We start from the raw sequence: 17898 nt of genomic DNA, 5'->3' as shown, positions 1-17898 counted from the left end.
AATACATAGAAAAAAGCCAGAAGTGGTGTGGTAGCTCAAGTGGTAGAGCTCTAGTCTTGGAGAAAAAAGCCCAAAGACAGTGCTCAGGCCCTGAGTTTCAGCCCCAGGACAGGCAAAACAAACCAAAACTTTAGAAATCTTACTTACTATATAGATTATCCTCTATATAGGCATGTTTAATGAACTTGCCTGAGAGCCTGAAGCAGGCCATAAGTCTCCTGGATCAATCACTGAAAGAGACTTTACATGATTCAGCCAATGAATTTGAAGTATAAGTTTGCCTAATTACAATGTTCAGTCATCCTCTGGTGATGTGTCATACTCTGACGGGCAGATGTGGGGGGGGGGCGGGACTGGCAAGTGGTCACCTTTTATGAAGGTTTTAAAAAGTCCTTTCTTTGGAATTATGCAAGTAATTTTGATTTTGTTATGATTTACTGGTAGATCTTAAACATTAGAGGTAGATCTTTAAAAAGAAAAAGGATACCACTATGCTTTTGCAATGTTATAAATTTGTTTTGACATAAAAGTATGAAAGAAATGTGAGCTCATTCTTGTGGATAATATGTAACTTTATTGTGTGTGTCTTCCACACAGGATCAGCTTTTGCATGTGAAGATTTCAGTCAAAGTTTTTATGAAGGACATACATTGGGCACTGGAAAAAGCTGAAGAGAATTTTTTGCTGAAAGTGGAAAACAAAAGAAATCGGGGCAAGAAAGGTATGAGAAAACTTGCAGAGGCTACTAAGACTATCAAAAAGACAGCTTGGACCCAGAGCACTCACCTAGCATGTGAGGAGCCCAGGGGTTTGGGCCCCTAGCACTGGGGGGAAAAAAATCCTTCCAGTGCTAGAACTCTTGACATGCTCTGCCATTTATAATTTAGTTCTGAGAGACTGTGCAGTTCTAGGGACCGCAGCCCCTAGCCAGCACTCATTGCTCAGGTATGTACCGGGAAACAACTGGAAGACCTTTTTGTTTTTCATTATCCTGTCTTGGTTTCCTTATCAGTAGAATAGTAGAAGGAACAGAAGTACAGTGAGTTTACAGGACTGCTGTTGAATGGAATTTAGACCCAGAGTAAAGAGAGGTAAAGAGATCCAAGGTTCACTGAAAGTAAAACCATACAAAACAGGCTGTGGAAGAGTTGCTCAGGGTTGATGACAGGACTTATGTAACAGTGCTAATCAGTGTCCCCAAACACTCGGAGTCACCCCTCTTCTGGACATCACCACAAACAGGGGTCAGCTCGCTTCCCATGGGACTCCAAGGAGCCAAAAAATTGACTTCTCCCTGCCATTCTGAAGGAGGTGTCAGCAAATCACTATACCTTAGAAAACTTGAAAAAGATGTCTGGACTTCTTTAGTGTACTGGCTGGCAACTATTCCAAAAGACTGACAATTTTGTATGCTAAGGTGCACTAAGCCTCTCATATAAGATAGAAACAGTTGCAATATATACTAGGCCAGTTTTCAGTCAACTAAAAAGTTTCTGGTACTCTGAGCCTTAGAAAGAAAACCCAACCCAGGTGGAGGAACGCAATTTAAGTTGGCAGAGAGCGAGGAATCACATGGCCTGTTGGTGAAGATAAACAGATTACTGAGGCACATTCTCCTAGCCTTGAGGTATGCAGGAAAAGGCGAGGTCATACCTGACTGAGAAAGACAGGGTCCAGCTGATGTAGGATTCCAAGAAAATGTTTACCAGAGGCACATGATGATTCATTTATCAGTCCCAAGTACAAAACTTCAATATATAACAAGGATCAAATTATATGATGTATATGATCCAATTAAAAAATCCTTAGCCCTCTTACACTGCATTCTCTAGATTATAATAGTAGAAAAATCAAATTACATTCATATGAAACTTTTATCAAAAGAAATCAAATCCATTTTTATGAAATTGTATAGTACAATTATTTTCCAGTGGGTCTTTCCTTAGGTCACAGTATTTATAATTCCATTTACATTTGTGTTAAATTTTCTAAATTAGAAAGCGAAAGCAAGTCTAGGTTTTGATTTACAAATCTCCCTTCAGTTTCCAGGCTGGTACCACATGGCGCTGTTAACTTGTCCTTCAGAGGTGCGGTGCTTTCAAAGATCCCCAGTTTCTGGAGCCTGCAGGCCTCGACTCATTAGGAATGCTTTTTGGTTTGGCTCACGTTTCAAGAAATTCTGGAGCATGTCCATGCCGTCCAGGGATCCCCCAGGTTTCAGGATTAGGTTTCTGTATTTCATTCCAACCTAATAAAGCAAAACATCATGCCTAATAACTCACGGTCATAGCAGTTCTCCAAATCTCTAGACGCAAAAGAGAAAGGGGTGAGAGAAGCAAAGGCGACCTGAACTTCTTTCCGTTCACATGTTCTCTTCAGCTATTGCCTATGCAGAAGTTACCTTTGTGGCTCAAAGATTTTTTGGAACTAAAACTTCAGATTTTCTACATTGTCTTTCTACATTGTCACTCTCAGGGGTGAGATGACAAGTAGGCAAGCCACACAAAGCTAAAAGGCATCTATGGCATGGTTTAACCAGTTACTTCATTTCAATATGACTAGCAGTGCAAGTATTCCAGAGAGCTACAAATGGGTCCTGGAGTCTGGAAACAAGACCAGAAGTACTGTCTGTCAGAAGGCTTTGGCTGTTTTTATGAGGGGCTTCAAGAAAACCAACCCAAAAAAATCAACCCTACTCTCATCCCCATTACAGGCTAGGGCTCTTCTGAGGGGTCTGCATTGGAATGCGAATCTTTGTAGTTTTATCTGGGGATAGAGGTCTGGAATTTTGTCAAGACATACCACAGTTGTCCTGCCTTTATTTATATCAACACAGGAGCAGATAAACTGAAAGAAAACAGCTGGAACTCTTTATTAGCATTATGAGATATTTTCAGTTCCCTTTCAGAGTTTTCTTTAGAGAAACAAGGCAAGACAGTTAAATGAATCATGATTCCAAACAGTTCATGTTGGATCCCTAAAGTTTGACCAATCTCACCATCTTTGCAGACAAGACAAACTATGAGTTGTCAGAGATAAAGCAATCTAACTTAGGACTTACTACTAAGATTCAGCTTAGTGTAACAGTTGGAGATAAACTAGTAAGGAAATCAAAACATGAATTAAATCAGACAAGTTGGATGTAAAATGATTTAATGTCCCAATGGTCATTAAAGCAAGACTTCACAATCATCTTTGGCCTTTACTATCAGCGTGAAATTCTGTTAGGAGTAAATAGCTAAACAAAGTCACATTCTGTTAGAATTCTTGACAGAAATAGGAGGTACACACATAATTTCAAATTGTCTATTAGTCATATTTTTAAAAGTCAAAAAATTGAATTTTTTTTGTGCACATCTTGGAACTTGAACTCATGGCCTGGGTACTGTTCCTGGGCTTTTTCCATTCATGGCCTGCACTCTATCACTTGAGCCACCCACTACTTTAGACTTTTTGGTGGTTAACTGGAGATGAGAATCTCACTGACGTACCTGCCCTGGCTAGCCTTGAACCAAGATTCTTAGATTTTAGTCTTCCAAGTAGCTAGGCTTATAGGCATGAGCCTATAAATTAAAATTAAGTTTAAGAAAACATTTTATCAAAACCCCTTGAAGATGGACATTAAGCCCATAGTCCCAGTATCTCAGGAGGCTGAGGTACAAGGATCACTTCAACCTGTAAGTTGCATATGGCTTAGGCAATATAGAAACCTCAGCCTCCTCCCAGAAATCCAGTGTCATCGTTTCCACCCAGAAAGTATAGAAATTATTGAGAATTTTGTTGTCCTCTTAAGTCCTCAAAGTCCCAAGTGTCTTTTAAAGTTATGGCACATCTCTATTCAGTTCTTCTTCCTTTTTTTTTTTTTTTTTTTTTTTGATCGTGGAGCTTGAACTCTGGGCATGGTCATTGTCCCTGAGCTCTTCAGCTCAAGGCTACTGTCCTATCCTTTGAGCCACAGCACCACTTTGTTTGGTAGTGGTTAAGTGGAGATAAGAGTCTCATGGAGTTTAGTTCTGGGCAGGCTTTTAACTGTGATCCTCAGATCTCAGCCCCCTGAGTAGCTAGGATTACAGGTGTGAGTCACGGAGCCTGGCTCCATTCAGTTCTTGGGTTGCAACAGCTTTATTTCAAGTGGCCTTCCAAGACTTGTCAGATCTTGGGCCTGCAGTGTGATCATTTTCAGTACAGATTGTAGGTGGTTCTAATATTTCACTAAAAGGGCACAAAATGATCTTATTGCGGTATCTATAAGTTTCTTTAAAAAGAGAAGGTCTGAGCTCTCAGCCACTGACCCGAACCTCACGGATCTTGAGGTCACGTGTACCTGAGAGCCCGAGCATGCCTGAATAAAGCTCGCTCTTGCTTTTGCATAAAAAAAAAAAAAAGAGAAGGTCTGGGCCAGGAGTTTGGCCTAGTGGTAGAATGCTTGCCTAGCACGCACAAAGACCTGGGCTCGATTCCTCAGTACCACATTCAGAGAAAAAAAAAAAAAGCTGGAAGTAGTGCTGAGGCTCAAGTGGTAGAGCTCTAGCTTTGAGAAAGTCCAAGGGCAGTGCTCAGGCTCTGAGCTCAGCCCCAGGACTAGCAAAATAAATAAATAAATAAATAAAATAAAAAGAGAAGGTCTGTAATCACTGATATTGGTCTTTCTGAGTTTCTGGTGATAAGGAGTAGGAACTAGCTTTAGTTTGTTTTAGGAAAAATGCCAAAAATGATACTTCATTTCCTGCATGTTTTGCTAGCAGTATTACTGCTAACCTAGATTCTAAATCAGAAGTATGGTTCACCTTGTCATAAACTTTACTATTGTAAGCAGAAGCCTATCAGAGCTCTATTCCAACAGTGCTCTAACTCCTCCCTCCTTTTCATTGCCCAGTATGTCTAAACATGACTAGTGTTTCAAATTAGTGATGGAGCTCTCTGGGTTTAAGTTAAATAAAAATTAAGTTTAGGTACAATGTTACAAAAGTATTTTAAACCTTTTATGAAGGAAAACTTAAAATATGCACTAATAGAGCACATAACGGGATGAACTCTCATACACCCATTTACCCAACCTCAATAATTATTATTGTTTTCAAGACACTAGCCTCAAACTCTAATCCTCTTATTTTAACTTTCCGAATAGTGGGATTTTAGGCTATATTCAGCAAAAATTAATACTAATCTGCAGAAATTCTTCATGTTCAAGCTTTGTATATTTTGTTACTTTTATCTATTACAAGATATTTTTCAATTCACAAATATTTCAGAAATGGAAATGTAAATTTGAAAAAAGACCTCAAATGATGAACATCTGACAAAGTATTCTCATTTTGTGCAGAAAACTGTATGTAAGTTTGGGTGGTAAAACAAAGCAGGCATTGAGAGACCCCCACGGTACTGTGAAAGACTGTGCACGCCTCCTCGGTCTGGCAGAGTCATTTCAGAGCAGAGCACTGTTTAGTCTCTTAATATGTGGCTCAGCACAGTCTTAGCAGTCCTTCCTCTGCTTCTGCCTCCAAACAAGTTGATTCAATTTCCTGAATTACACAGCAATGGTCTTTTAATAGTTTCATTTCCTTTGCAATGAAGTTTTGAGAAGAGTTTAAGAGTCATTTTGGTAACATGATCTTACTTTTGTGAAGAAAAAAAAAAGGAGTGGAAGTGAATGTTTGGAAAGTATCAGGCCCTTGGGGTGAGATGTACAGAAGATATCTGCCACAGGGGCACTGAGTGTTTACCTTTAGTTGTTAAGTCTTATCTACACATAACAGAAATGTTAATGTCAAGGAAGGCAGGGAAAAAAACCTCATGACTGTAAAATTTTTCATATCCCCAATATTTGGAGGACCTGTACATAGTCAGAGCTCCTGTTCACCTCCTGTACAGGAAAATCTATGCCAGTCACCTCTGTTGTCTTGAATCCACTTTTCTGCCCAGATTTTGCTTCAGACTACAGTTCTACAGATTTTTTTTTTGCCAGTCTTGGTCTTGAGCTCAGGGCCTGGGCACTGTCCTTGGACCTTCTCAAAGCTAGAGATCTACCACTTGAGCCTCAGCACAAATTACAGCTTTTTCCTATGTATGTGGCACCGAGGAATTGAACCCGGGTCTTTGTGCATGCTGGGCAAGCATTCTACCAGTAGGCCAAACTCCCGGCCCAGTCCTACAGATTTGAGTCTCCTAACTAGCTAGGATTATAGGTATGTATATGCCTGGCACCTAACAAGCTTACTAGCCTGCTTAATAGAGACTTTTGAAATCGTTCCTTCCATGCCATTAATGCCCTCCCAGCAGCACATACTTTGGTTTTCCATGAGGGAGGAGAGATTGTGGGTGGAAAGAAAGTAAAATCTTTGACAACAAAAGAGTGTAGTCAGAGACTTGCAAACAAGCTGAGCAGGGGCAGCTGTGGTTGGAGTAGACAGCCTTAAACAGAACTCCAATTTGTGAAGGTACAAGCATAAGCCTTTAATTATGGGGAGAGAGGAGATCAGGAGAAAATGTGCCCTGGGTAGTAGTGTGGATTAGGTCGGCAGAGCAGTGGACTCAATGGGGGAAAACTACCAGTTAGGTTCAAAGAGGTACATGTATGTAAAATAATGATTAAATCAGTTCTGAAGTAGAGGACACAAAGACAAACAAAACAGTTCTTTTTATTAGGGCTTTATGACCTACAAGGAGACCTTAAAGGAATATATAATTAGGTGACAGATGTGGTGGTATCTCAGCCTTGGAGGCTCAGGCAGAAGGATCATGAGTTTGAGGCCAGCCTACACTACACCAAATGAGAGCTGTCTAAAAACTCAACAAAACAAAAATGTCCCATTCTCCCTTTGTGAGACATTATAGCAGGAACGGGGCCTAGGATTCTGCTTAAAAGAGCAGTGCCTTTGCACTATAACTGAGTCAGGCAATTCTTCATGTTACTTAATGTAAGCTATGGCTTTTTCCTAATGGATGGAAAGACTAAAATGTAACAGCTTAAAATGTAACAGCTATATTGAACTAGTTCTTCTGAAATGACATGTGGTTGTACTTCTCATTCATGGAAGAAAGAAACAAAGCTTAGCCATTTATCTAAGTGCAAAAGAGGAAGGTAATTCTGGCTTAACAATATAATTGCCTTTGAATCCACAGATCTATTACCTCTTAGGAAATTTTCCCACAATGATGTTGCCTTATTAAAAAAAATGGCCCTAGTTAAAAATGCTTCCATCTTTTCAACCCTGTGATTAGCTGCTGGATTTTGCAATGACATTTGGTGACCTTACAGATATCCTTAATGAGCACCTAGAGCTTGCTGGAAAAGCCTGACTCCCGGCAGGCCTTCCATCATCCTTGAGATGTAGACATTATATATAAATAACTTGTTATTATATATGTTCTCCATGCTGTACTACAAAGGCTTTAGTAATATTAAATAAATCTAGTGAACAGTTAAATGTGATATCTACTTACGTGACAGTAATACTTTTCTTAAAAAATCTACACACAGATCACAGGAAACAACTTTTTTGGGGCGTGGATAGGAAAGTGGCCAATTTAAACACTTAGATATAGGTCCTCCAAGGAGAATTAAAAAAAAAAAAAAAAAACTGGGCTGGGAGTTTGGCGTAGTGGTAGAGTGCTTGCCTAGCATGCACGAAGACCCGGGTTCAATTCCTCGGTACCACATACATAGAAAAAAGCCAAAAGTGGTGCTGAGGCTCAAGTGGTAGAGCTCTAGCTTTGAGAGAGTCCAAGGACAGTGCTCAGGCCCTGAGCTCAAGCCCAGCACTGGCAAAAAAAAAAAACAAAAACAAAAAACAAAACTACTGTAAAATATTCTACTGCTACCATTTGGGATTCAGAAGTCAGAAGGCCCTTTTGTTGTTTTCCCAGTAAGCAGCATACATTGCACAGTTCAGCTTGTCAGGATCTGAAATGGTTCTCAGGGAAGAGCCCTGGGCTTTGCAGGGTGGCAAGAAGTTGCAAGAGAAGGCCTGGAGGCTCCCATCTTGACTGTGAAATCAGTAATGTCCACAGCATGTGATCTCCCAGCCTCCTCTGGCTCTGGGCACTGGTGATTGGGGACAAACAAGCACTGACTTAAGGAAGAGCCATCCTGCTATCTTCTCAAAATGACCCAAACAACACCTCAGGGAGGTAGGGCCTGGAGACAGGAATGTGCATGAGCGACTGTCATGGCTCTGATTCCCAAGACTGCAGCCCAGAGCAAGCATTACTTTATGCCACAGAAATTCTTGTATTGTTCTGGTTATATAGTTGGGAAAGTAAGCAACCCTCACATGGAATCTAAAGAAAATCTTAACACTCTAGGGAAGTGGGGAAAACAAGACGAGGGGTAGGGGTGAGGGGAGGGAAATGGGGACCAAGACATGAGAAAGGGTATCGATGTTTGTGAAGTAATGCACCTTCTATTTGGTGAATACAATATAATCCTTCTATTTATCACAATAAAAAATATATGGAAAAAAAGAAAAAAAAGAAAAAAAAAACTAACACTCTGAAACAACTCAATGTAAAGCCATCTTTTCTTGTGTCAGCTAATGCTAAAACCTTGACCATGGCACAAAACAGCAGAGTTTCTTGGTCTGAAGAACAGTCATTTTTTTTCTTAATTATCACACACAGTTGTAATAACAATAACAGATTATTATCCCAAGGATCAATATTTAATAAGGGAATTCTTGAATTATATAAGGCAAATGTTAAGAGTAAATATTTATAAAACAAAACAAAAACTAACAGTTCACTACAGAAGGGAATACAAATTTTAAAGTCTGATTCTTACCAGGTATGATGGTATATGCCTGTAAGATCAGCTGTTAGGAGGCTAAGGCAGAAGAACTTGGGATTTAAGAGCTAATCTGGGCTATAATCATGAGACCTGTCTCCACCAGCCCCTAGTGAAGATCAAATGTGTGTGTGGGGGGCGGGGGGGGGGAAGTGGTGGTGCCAGACAGGGCATGGAGAAGCTTCTTGCTGACTTTTAGAGCCAGGTCTGGTATTACTGTGACAACAAGGGAACAGAAATGACATGATTTGACAGCATTTGACAGGAAACAAAAAAAAAGAAGAAAGGATTCAAGCTAGTCTGCTGGCCCCAAGATGTATAATACACATTGTCCAAATGAATCCAGAATTTTAAGGCAACTGCAAACTGACTTTTAGTATCATAGGAAGAGCTCCAAACTGCTGGGCTCTTTCTTTCTCCAAGTCCCTCCATCTCTTCTTTGTTTGAATGAAGAACAGTACGGCTGCCACGGGTGGAGCTTGGGAATAAGCTGCATGGAGAAATAGACAGTAGGGTTGCTTCTTTGGCCTTGCAAGGGCCCTGGGATCTACAGGGGTCAGTAACAGGCTGCTACCAGGACAACTGAGGAGGAGAGGGTCCTGGGGCTGTGGAGGTGAGGAACTCAGGCAAGAGAGGGAGTGACCTCCCCAGGGAGACCTGGGAGTGTGAGTTAGGAAGGCTATGCAATTGGACTTTTGCTTTTCATCTCTTTAAAGCATTGCTTTCCAATTTCTATAATAATCTATGCACCTTGTCAGGGATGGGGTACATACAGTTAAGGTCTATGTAAACCCTGTGAAATCTTGTGGTCAGGTCCTACCAAAGGCAATTCATTGCAGGCAAGACTTGAAATTCAATAAATCTAAAAGCTTTTTTTCAAAGTGAAATCCAAATAAATCTAGGCCCATGAAAGATGTAAGTATCCAAATGGGCCTTAGCAGAAGAAAAGGTTCTCTACGTGGATCCGATGTGAACATAACGACACCTGCACAGCCATGTTCACCTCTACACTATTCACAATAACCAAGCAATGCAAACAACCCAGATGTCCCACTACAGATGAATGGATACAAAAATATGTGGTACATCTATATAGTGGGATTCTACATAGCCACCAGACAAGATAAAATAATGGCTTTCGCAGGGAAGTAGATGAAACTAGAGCAAATCATGTTGAGTGAGATAAGCCAAGAACAAAGGAACAAAAGGTGCATGGCCTCCTTGATAAGTGGATATTAGATACAAACAGTACAAGAGTAATGACTCAATACTCAGGTAATCAAGATCATTGGCATGATCGTGGGGATATAAATATAACTATATAGCCATATAAATCTATGATGGGATATATATTCTACAGACATATTGATATTCTATATAGATTGATATATATCTATGACATACAAACTCTCAGCTTAATTTAAATTTTGTTCTTAAGTTTATGTGCCAATGATTGCATATAGAGATTCTCTTCTTGAATACTTGTTTGTTAAACTTGACACTTGAAATATGATATAAAAAAATTAGTGTTAATAAAATCTTGTAATAAAAAAATACAGAGAAAAGTTTTATCTTCCAAAGGACCATGGACAACACAGTATGCTTTCTCTAAAAATTTTAAAATCAAAATTTGTATCCTATTATATATATATATATATATACATATATTTTTTTTTTGTGGGTCATGGGGCTTGAACTCTGGGCCTGGGCACTATCCCTGAGCTCTTCAGCTCAAGGCTACTGCCCTACCCCAGGAGCCACAGCCCCACTTCCCATTTTCTAGTAGTTAATTGGAGATAAAAGTCTCATGGACTTTAGTGGCCGGGCTGGCTTTGAACTTGGATCCTCAGATCTCAGCCTCTTGAGTAGCTAGGATTACAGGCGTGAGCAACCGTGCCTGGCTATTATATTTTATAAAATGCTTTAAGATTTTATGTAGTCATTACATTCAATGTTCCAGACATAGGCAAAAGATTACTGAAGCCCTTTCTTATCACATGTCCTCATTCACTGTTCAGTTGAGAGAATGGAAAGATCCATTTTGGTTGCCTTTTTCTTCTCTCCACTTTACAAAACCCCTACCTTCACTTTCTTTTCTTTCTCTTTCTCTCTCTCTCTCTCTCTCTCTCTCTCTCTCTCTCTCTCTCTCTCTCTCTCTCTCTCTTTTTTTTTAAATCTAAAGCCTTGCTGTAGAGACAGTCCAGCCTTGAACTTCAGATCAGTCTCCCTTGGTATCCCAAGTACATACTAAAAGTATGTATCTCAATGTCCATCTTTAATGATCACTTTTGTTCGGATAATCTGGATTTCATAAATTAGTTTCTTTTTTTTCCCCCCTTAGGTGGGATCTTTAAGTATGGGAGGATTTTGAAATACCCAGAAAAAGAGCATACATTTTTAAGTAGAAGAAATAGAATGGAGATAGCGGCAAGTGATACAGGGCATACTGGGAAATAAGAAAGAGGCCTAACTGCTAAGCCAAGGGCTGTGAACAAAGACAGAAATGATAAGTCAGTAGTGAAGAAAAGCCCTTAAAAGGATGAGAGGGCTATGAGCTGGGCTGGTGGGGTAAAGTTAGGAAACTAAGGCTTTTTTGTTGTTGTTTTTTTTTTTTTTGTGGGTCATGTGGTTTGAACTCGGCCTGGGCACTGTCTCTGAGCATTTCAGCTCAAGACTACTGCCCTATCCTTGAGCCAAGCCCCACTTTCCATTTTCTAGAGGTTAACTGGAGGTAAGAGTCTCAGGTCCTTTTGTGCCCAGGCTGGCTTTGAACCTTGATCCTCAGATCTCAGCCTCCTGTGTAGCTAGGATTATAGGCATGAGCCACTGCACCTGGCTAGGACACTAAGTTTTGTGAGTACTGTTTCTCACAGGAAGAAATGAAGCTGTGAGGAGAGCCACCGTGTGTCAGAGTCTGTGGAAGCACTTTGCCCAGATGGTAAGCCAGTAAGGACTGGCATTATGGGAGCTTCTGTGATGGGAGAAAGGAAGACACATGTTTTGATGTGTAAAATACACATCTGCAAACTAAAAAAAAAAATCTCAAATCTAGGATGCTTCAAAATTTGAAACTTTAAGTGCCAACATGACACTCAAAGCATTTCAGATTTAGTATATTTTTGGATTTCAATGTTTTTTTAATTAAAAATATTCACTCAGCAGAGTCTATGAAAATATTCTGGAATCTAAAACAACAACTTTAAAATCTGAGCCAGGTGCTGGTGGCTCACACTGCAATCCTAGCTACTCAGGAGGCTGAGATCTGAGGCCAGGGAAGTCCATGAGACTCTTATCTCCAATTAATCATTCTCACACTCAGCCCCAGTCCCCATCTCAAAAAGCTGGAAGTGGAGCTATGGCTTACCGGGCAGACTGGTAGCCTTGAGTAAAAAGCTCAAGACAGCACCTAGACTCTGAGAGTTTAAGAACAGCAAAAATGTTTAAAATTTGAACCCTATTTCCCCCCTTCTTCTCTTCCTGAAGGTGCTCAGGACGAAAATCAAACCTTCATGCTTGCCAGGCAAGTGTTCTACCATGGAGCTCTATCACTACTCTAATTTTTCTTTTTTCTTTTTTTTTTTTTTGGTTGGTTGGTTGTGGGGCTTGAACACAGGACCTGGGCACTGTCGCTGGGCCTCTTTGTGCTCAAGGCTAGTGCTCTACCACTTGAGCCACAGTACCACTCCAGTTTTTGAGTTGTTAGAGGTAAGAGTCTCATGGGGACTTTTCTGCCCAGGCTAGCTTCCAACTACGATCCTCAGATCTTAGCCTCCTGAGTAGCTAGGATTATGCTACTGGCTCTTAGTATCTAATACTTTAATAAAAAGAGAGATTGAGCAGATGGATGATGGAAGGGATGATACTAGTCAAGATGCATTATAGTCATAACTGACATGCTGAGTTGAAACTCCAAATAAATTTATACATATTAAAAAAAACAAGAGAATATTGGCTAGCTATTACTATAATCCCAGAACACTGGGATATTAGGGAGTTTATCTCAATAAACAAAACAAAACAAAAAAACCCTCAAAGCAAAAACAAAAATGCCAATAATAGGAAAGAATGGAAGATGGAGGAAGAAGAGGTGGAGATTGCTGACTGAGAAGAAAGGGGAGAGTACTTAGGAAAAGAATCCCTAGGGGAAATGGAAGAGGACTCCAGTTCAGTTGGAGAGCATGACTGGGTAGGAAGGAATCCTACCAATCTTCCTCAGAACACTCTGGATTCCAAAAGTGCATCTCTACATGAGATGGTAGGGCTAGGGACTGGCTGAAGGTCATGTCACAGAAGAGACTTAAAGGGACCTACCCGTAGGGTTGGAAGATGGAATTCTTGGATTGTGTGCGTAGGATAGGGGTAGCTTGATGGTCTTCTGTAGTTGGGAAAGCAGGAGGGAAATGGTGGTCTGAATACATGGCTGGTCATGGTAGCAAATGTTTATAATCTCAGTACTTGGGGAAGTAGAGGAAAGACCACCTTGAGCTCTAGAACAGCTTGGCCTACCAAGCAAGTTCCAAGCTCGCTTGAGATATATCAAGACCTTGTCTCAAAAGCAAATAATAATCAAAACACAATAACAAAAGTCACACAAAGGTATTTCCCTAACATAGAAAAGGTAGTAAGCAACTGAGAACAAATCAGTTGGCTAAAGTAAATACATAAACCCTGACTCTAGCAATTTGTCCTATTTGTGAGTCAAACACAATTTAAAAACACACAGCAGTGTGAGAAATACTGTGACAGCTGAGTCTTCCTTGAGCATAGACACTGGGGTTGTAACACAGGATGTTTTGGCTGGCAGCCACCTGGCAGTCACCTTGATGTACATGGGAAGGAATGGCTCAGGTTAATGAAGCAGCTTAAGTTACCTAGAGGCTTTTACGTTACAAACTATGTAGTAGGTGGAATACATCAGTCACAGGGAACAGGGTACCTCCCACAGAACATGACAAAGAAAGTGTATGAAGAATAGCCAAACACAGGGAGGCCATTTACATCGAACGCAGTTTACCTCTCTCTCACTGTACGGCACATGTCAAAACTAGCAGCTATAAATTCTTGAATGTGTAAACAAGGCTTTGAATTTTTTAAATCATGTAATATACTGGAATGTTAATAGACAAGAAAATGCAGTAGGGTTTGTTTTATTTTAAATCTATAGAATTAGAGCTAATCACCTGTATACTTAACCTTAATGATGTATGGCAGTTTGAGAAGGAGCAAGGCCTTGAAGTTAAAAGCTGCTACCCACACCTCTTGCTCTAAATTCTACATGTCAAGAATATGTAACTTTAGAAGTAAAAGGAGAAAGAACAATTACAAAATTAATGAAAGGAAACACACAATACCTCTGGATTCATTATTCCTTCTTTCTTAAAACAGCTGTAAAACATGTCCATGGAAAATACTTCACTCCAAAGATATCCATAATATTGGCCATCATATCCCCCTGCCAAGTGTCCAAAAGTAGCTGGCATATTTGTGCCTTTAATCAAAAAAGAGAGTGAGATAAATACATTTCAATGTGAGAGAAGATGTTAATTATCAGGTCATCAGTTAGCTCAGGTTTTTCTGCCCTAGTCCTGCTGTGGGAAGAGGGAGTGAGATAGGATCTCACCTCTAGTGCTCATGGGATTATGTGAGCCTTTGGCCAAGATGTTTACAAACTTCTCTCCTGTCAGTGGCTCAACCTCTGAGCTGGTTTCGGCCCAAGCTCTGGAATGCCTAACAATAGTCCACACCCACAAGGTAGGCCAGCACTAGCACAGTCCTTTCATATCCCTTAGATATCAATGTCTTAAAAGTAACAAGAACTCTTTTTTTCCCCTTTTTGTGGTGGTGCTGGAGGTGGGTTGAACACTCAGGGTCTTAGACATGTCAGGCAAGTCCATGTTGTACCACTGAGCATTCCATCTGGCCTTCTGCCATACTCCAGAATATTTAAAATGCCTCAGAAGAAAATGACATTTGTTTTAGGTTGTATAATTTCTGAAAAAAAGAACTCTACTTGAAAAGTGAAAAAACATTTACCAAGTTAATCTTTGAGCCATCACTACCTTAAAAAGGATTCTGGGAAAATGTCTTGAGGCACAATGTTCCTGTATGGCTGACTATAAACAGATCACCAAAGGAAGTGAACAGAGTAAAATGACTCAAATGATAATTCTTATCTTTATTATATCTATAAATGTGGCTGATTCATGTTAGTAACAATTTCCTTGCTTACAAAAGTTCACCCTAGCAATTACATATGAATGCACATGTACATGTCGACTTAGAAAAGGTACATATGAAAGCATATACTCTAATAAACAGGCTTGTCGCCCAATGCTTTCTCTGAGCTCAAAGCCAGAATCAGAAACAAAAGCAAATAAAAATCATGGGGAAGTCATGGTGGTGAGTATGGGGAGGGAAGGAGCTGGCAGGTAGGCATATTTGCTTTCGTTCTGTGGCTCTGGTCAGAGCCAAGCATGGGCGACAAGCTGTTCATTAGCAGCTATACTGCTGTGAACCAGTGCCTACGTCAGACATGATACCATAGGGCATTCCTATGTATACTGATAGGGCAGAACTTTTGTAAGCATGGAAATGAAAAAAAAAATGAAATGAGGGGGCTGGGAGTTTAGCCTAGTGATAGAATGCTTGCCTAGCATGCACGAGGAACGGGTTTGATTCCTCAGTACCACATACATAGAAAAAAGGCAGAAACAGTGCTGTGGCTCAAGTGGTAGAGCTCTATCTAGCCTTGAGAAAGTCCAAGGACAGTGCCCAGGTCCTGAGTTCAAGGCCTAGGATTGGCCAAAAAAAAGAAGAAAGAAAGAAATGAGGTCTGAGTAGCTCCCCTTTCCCCTGCCCCCAGTGTGCCTTTGCATCACAGGTACAATAAACTCAAGTAATAGCATTCCATACCTGGAGTAGCGGCAACGCCTAAAATTTCTGTGCAGTATTTAGCATATTCACTTGCAGCATCAAGCGATGTGTTGGTGTGAAGAGACTGATCAACTTTGCTTAAAACAATCTGGCGTAGGGTCAGAAGACCTAATAACGTAAGAGTGAGCATGTTTTGGAGAACCGAGACAATGAGTTCTAACATCACAAGCTCACTGATGTCAAACACTCATTCGGTAAAACTCAGAACAAAACAAGGAGCAAGACATCTATTCCACATAAAATCTCAGGTCTTTTTTTCATAGACATAATCCTAGGGTTCCCCATTCCAATGTATTTTCCATGTTGCCACTTCTACATATCCACAGGAATATAGTACTATTAAAGGGAAATTAAGTCTCTGAGAAAAAGTAGCAAGCAATAATGCATTAAGCGATTAGTGTTGGTTTTTCTTTTCTAAAATTTTGCAGTGTACCTGTGTTGACGAGTCTAGAAGCAACAAGCTTTTCAAGCATGTCATCTGTGATAGGGCTTCCATCTCTGTAATGTTTGGACAATCTTCGCAGGGAATCAATGTCCCATACCCAGTTTTCAAGCATTTGCGATGGAACTTCTACAAAGTCAGTTTCCACATTTGTACCGCTAAATCGTGCAAAATCGGTCTAGAAAACAAGCAGGTATCTTTTAAGGCACTGAAGAAAAATTATCTATATGATAATTATGTAATTATCTATATTACAATTAAGACTGACCAAAAGTTAGGTGGACTCAGAGCCAACTGTACTTTTGAACAGATAACAGAATAACTCAAGTTTAACTAACAATAAAATTTGGCAACTAACATAAAACCCAACATTCAATTTTAAAATTTACTTCATTCTTCTTGAATTATAGACAAAGCAGGATCACCAAAAAAATCCTATTAAAAAAAAAAACAGCTAAGCTAAAAACGAGCCTTAAAAAAATAAAATAAAATTTCCACTAGCTATCACCTGTGCAATATGTCAAAGGCTCTAGATTTGATCCCCAGCACAACCCTTTCTCCCTCTTGGCCACTGCCCCCACAAAAAAAGAATTTTCCATTGAAAATGAAGAGCTCACTAAAACAAGCTATTTCTTTCTAGCTCCTCCTCCTTGCTTATTCTTGTTTACTCAATACATGCCTTTCTAGGACATTCATCCCTCTGTTGCTTAACTACTCAAGTTTAAATCAATTGAAGAGTTACATTACAACATTCCACACTGATACCCTGTGTGTGTGTGTGTGTGTGTGTGTGTGTGTTCTTTCTCATTCAACCAGTGATGAAAGCCTGTGTTTAATTTCTCAGATAGTACCTTCAAAGAAGGAAATTAATAGTGTAAATTAGTTGATAAATGGGGTAAGTAAATGTTATAAGAAAAACAAGATATATATATATATATATATGTATATATATAAAAGGACTTATTCTGAGAAGCTGGGAGAAGAGCTGGAAAAGAAAAAGTCTTAGCAGAGTTTTTTGGTGCTAGTCCTGGGGCTTGAACTCAGGACCTGAGTGCTGTCCTGAGCTTTGCTCAAAGGTAGTGCTCTATTATTTGAGCCACAGCTTTACATCCTGCTCTTTTGGTGCTTAACTCAGATATTCTTGCCTGAGTTGGCATTGGACTATGATACTCAGATCTCAGCTTTCTAAGTAAGCTGACTTAAGAGGCATGATGCCTGACCTAACAGAGTTTTGGGGTGAGGATGTGACTTAAATAGAGCACATGTCCATAGTTCGAATCCCAGTAATCATCAGGAAAAAAAACAAAAAGCAAAAGTTTGATAAACTCTTGAATCAGATGCTACAAAAGCTTTGGAGCAGAAAGATGGAGATTTCAGTTTTTAAAAAATTGTTCTGTGTGCTTTACGATTCACACCATCCACAGAACACATAAACCTGTCAAGTTCTATAGAGAAAACAGCAGGATGGTCATCGGTGGAGGAGGTCGTCATTGTGTGGAGCTTCCCTGCACCTTGGTCCTGTTTTCTGCAGATGCCTTACATTCCAACCTCCTCTCCCAGCTCTCCTCCTCCCAGGCTCTGCGGCTCTGCAGAGAGAGCGAGCTAAAAGGAACTGCTGCCACCAGGAAGGCAGCAGATGGGAAGCCAAATCAGCAGCAAATAACCATTGTGCTTTTGGCCCAGGGCAGAGGCACAGATGTAAAAAACGCCATCACACATTCTGCCTTCCTCTCTTTATGCA

At 40.1% G+C, this 17898-nt stretch overlaps 1 protein-coding gene across 2 annotated transcripts in view; it reads right to left on the bottom strand.

Moving 5' to 3' along the window:
• Nucleotides 1-392: 392 nt before the first annotated feature.
• Nln (neurolysin) overlaps nt 393-17898 on the bottom strand; it is an 84815-nt gene continuing 67309 nt past the window's right edge. Inside the window, exons 10-13 of one of the 2 annotated variants that reach the window (XM_090331749.1) lie at nt 16149-16335; nt 15695-15823; nt 14134-14270; nt 393-2248 (exon numbers count right to left, since the gene is read on the bottom strand). In XM_090331749.1, the coding sequence (XP_090187875.1) occupies nt 2099-2248; nt 14134-14270; nt 15695-15823; nt 16149-16335 (603 nt within the window). In that variant the 3' untranslated portion in view covers nt 393-2098. Of the gene's footprint in view, nt 2249-8694; nt 9273-14133; nt 14271-15694; nt 15824-16148; nt 16336-17898 lie in introns of those variants that run through there. The other variant, XM_090331750.1, reaches the window with a different exon arrangement.

This window comes from Megascapheus bottae, chromosome 4 (genome assembly GCF_031878675.1).
Source record: "Megascapheus bottae isolate mThoBot1 chromosome 4, mThoBot2.hap1, whole genome shotgun sequence".
Lineage (NCBI taxonomy): Eukaryota > Metazoa > Chordata > Mammalia > Rodentia > Geomyidae > Megascapheus > Megascapheus bottae.
Note: the sequence above shows the minus strand (reverse complement) of the source record. Positions and strands in the feature narration are given on the sequence as shown.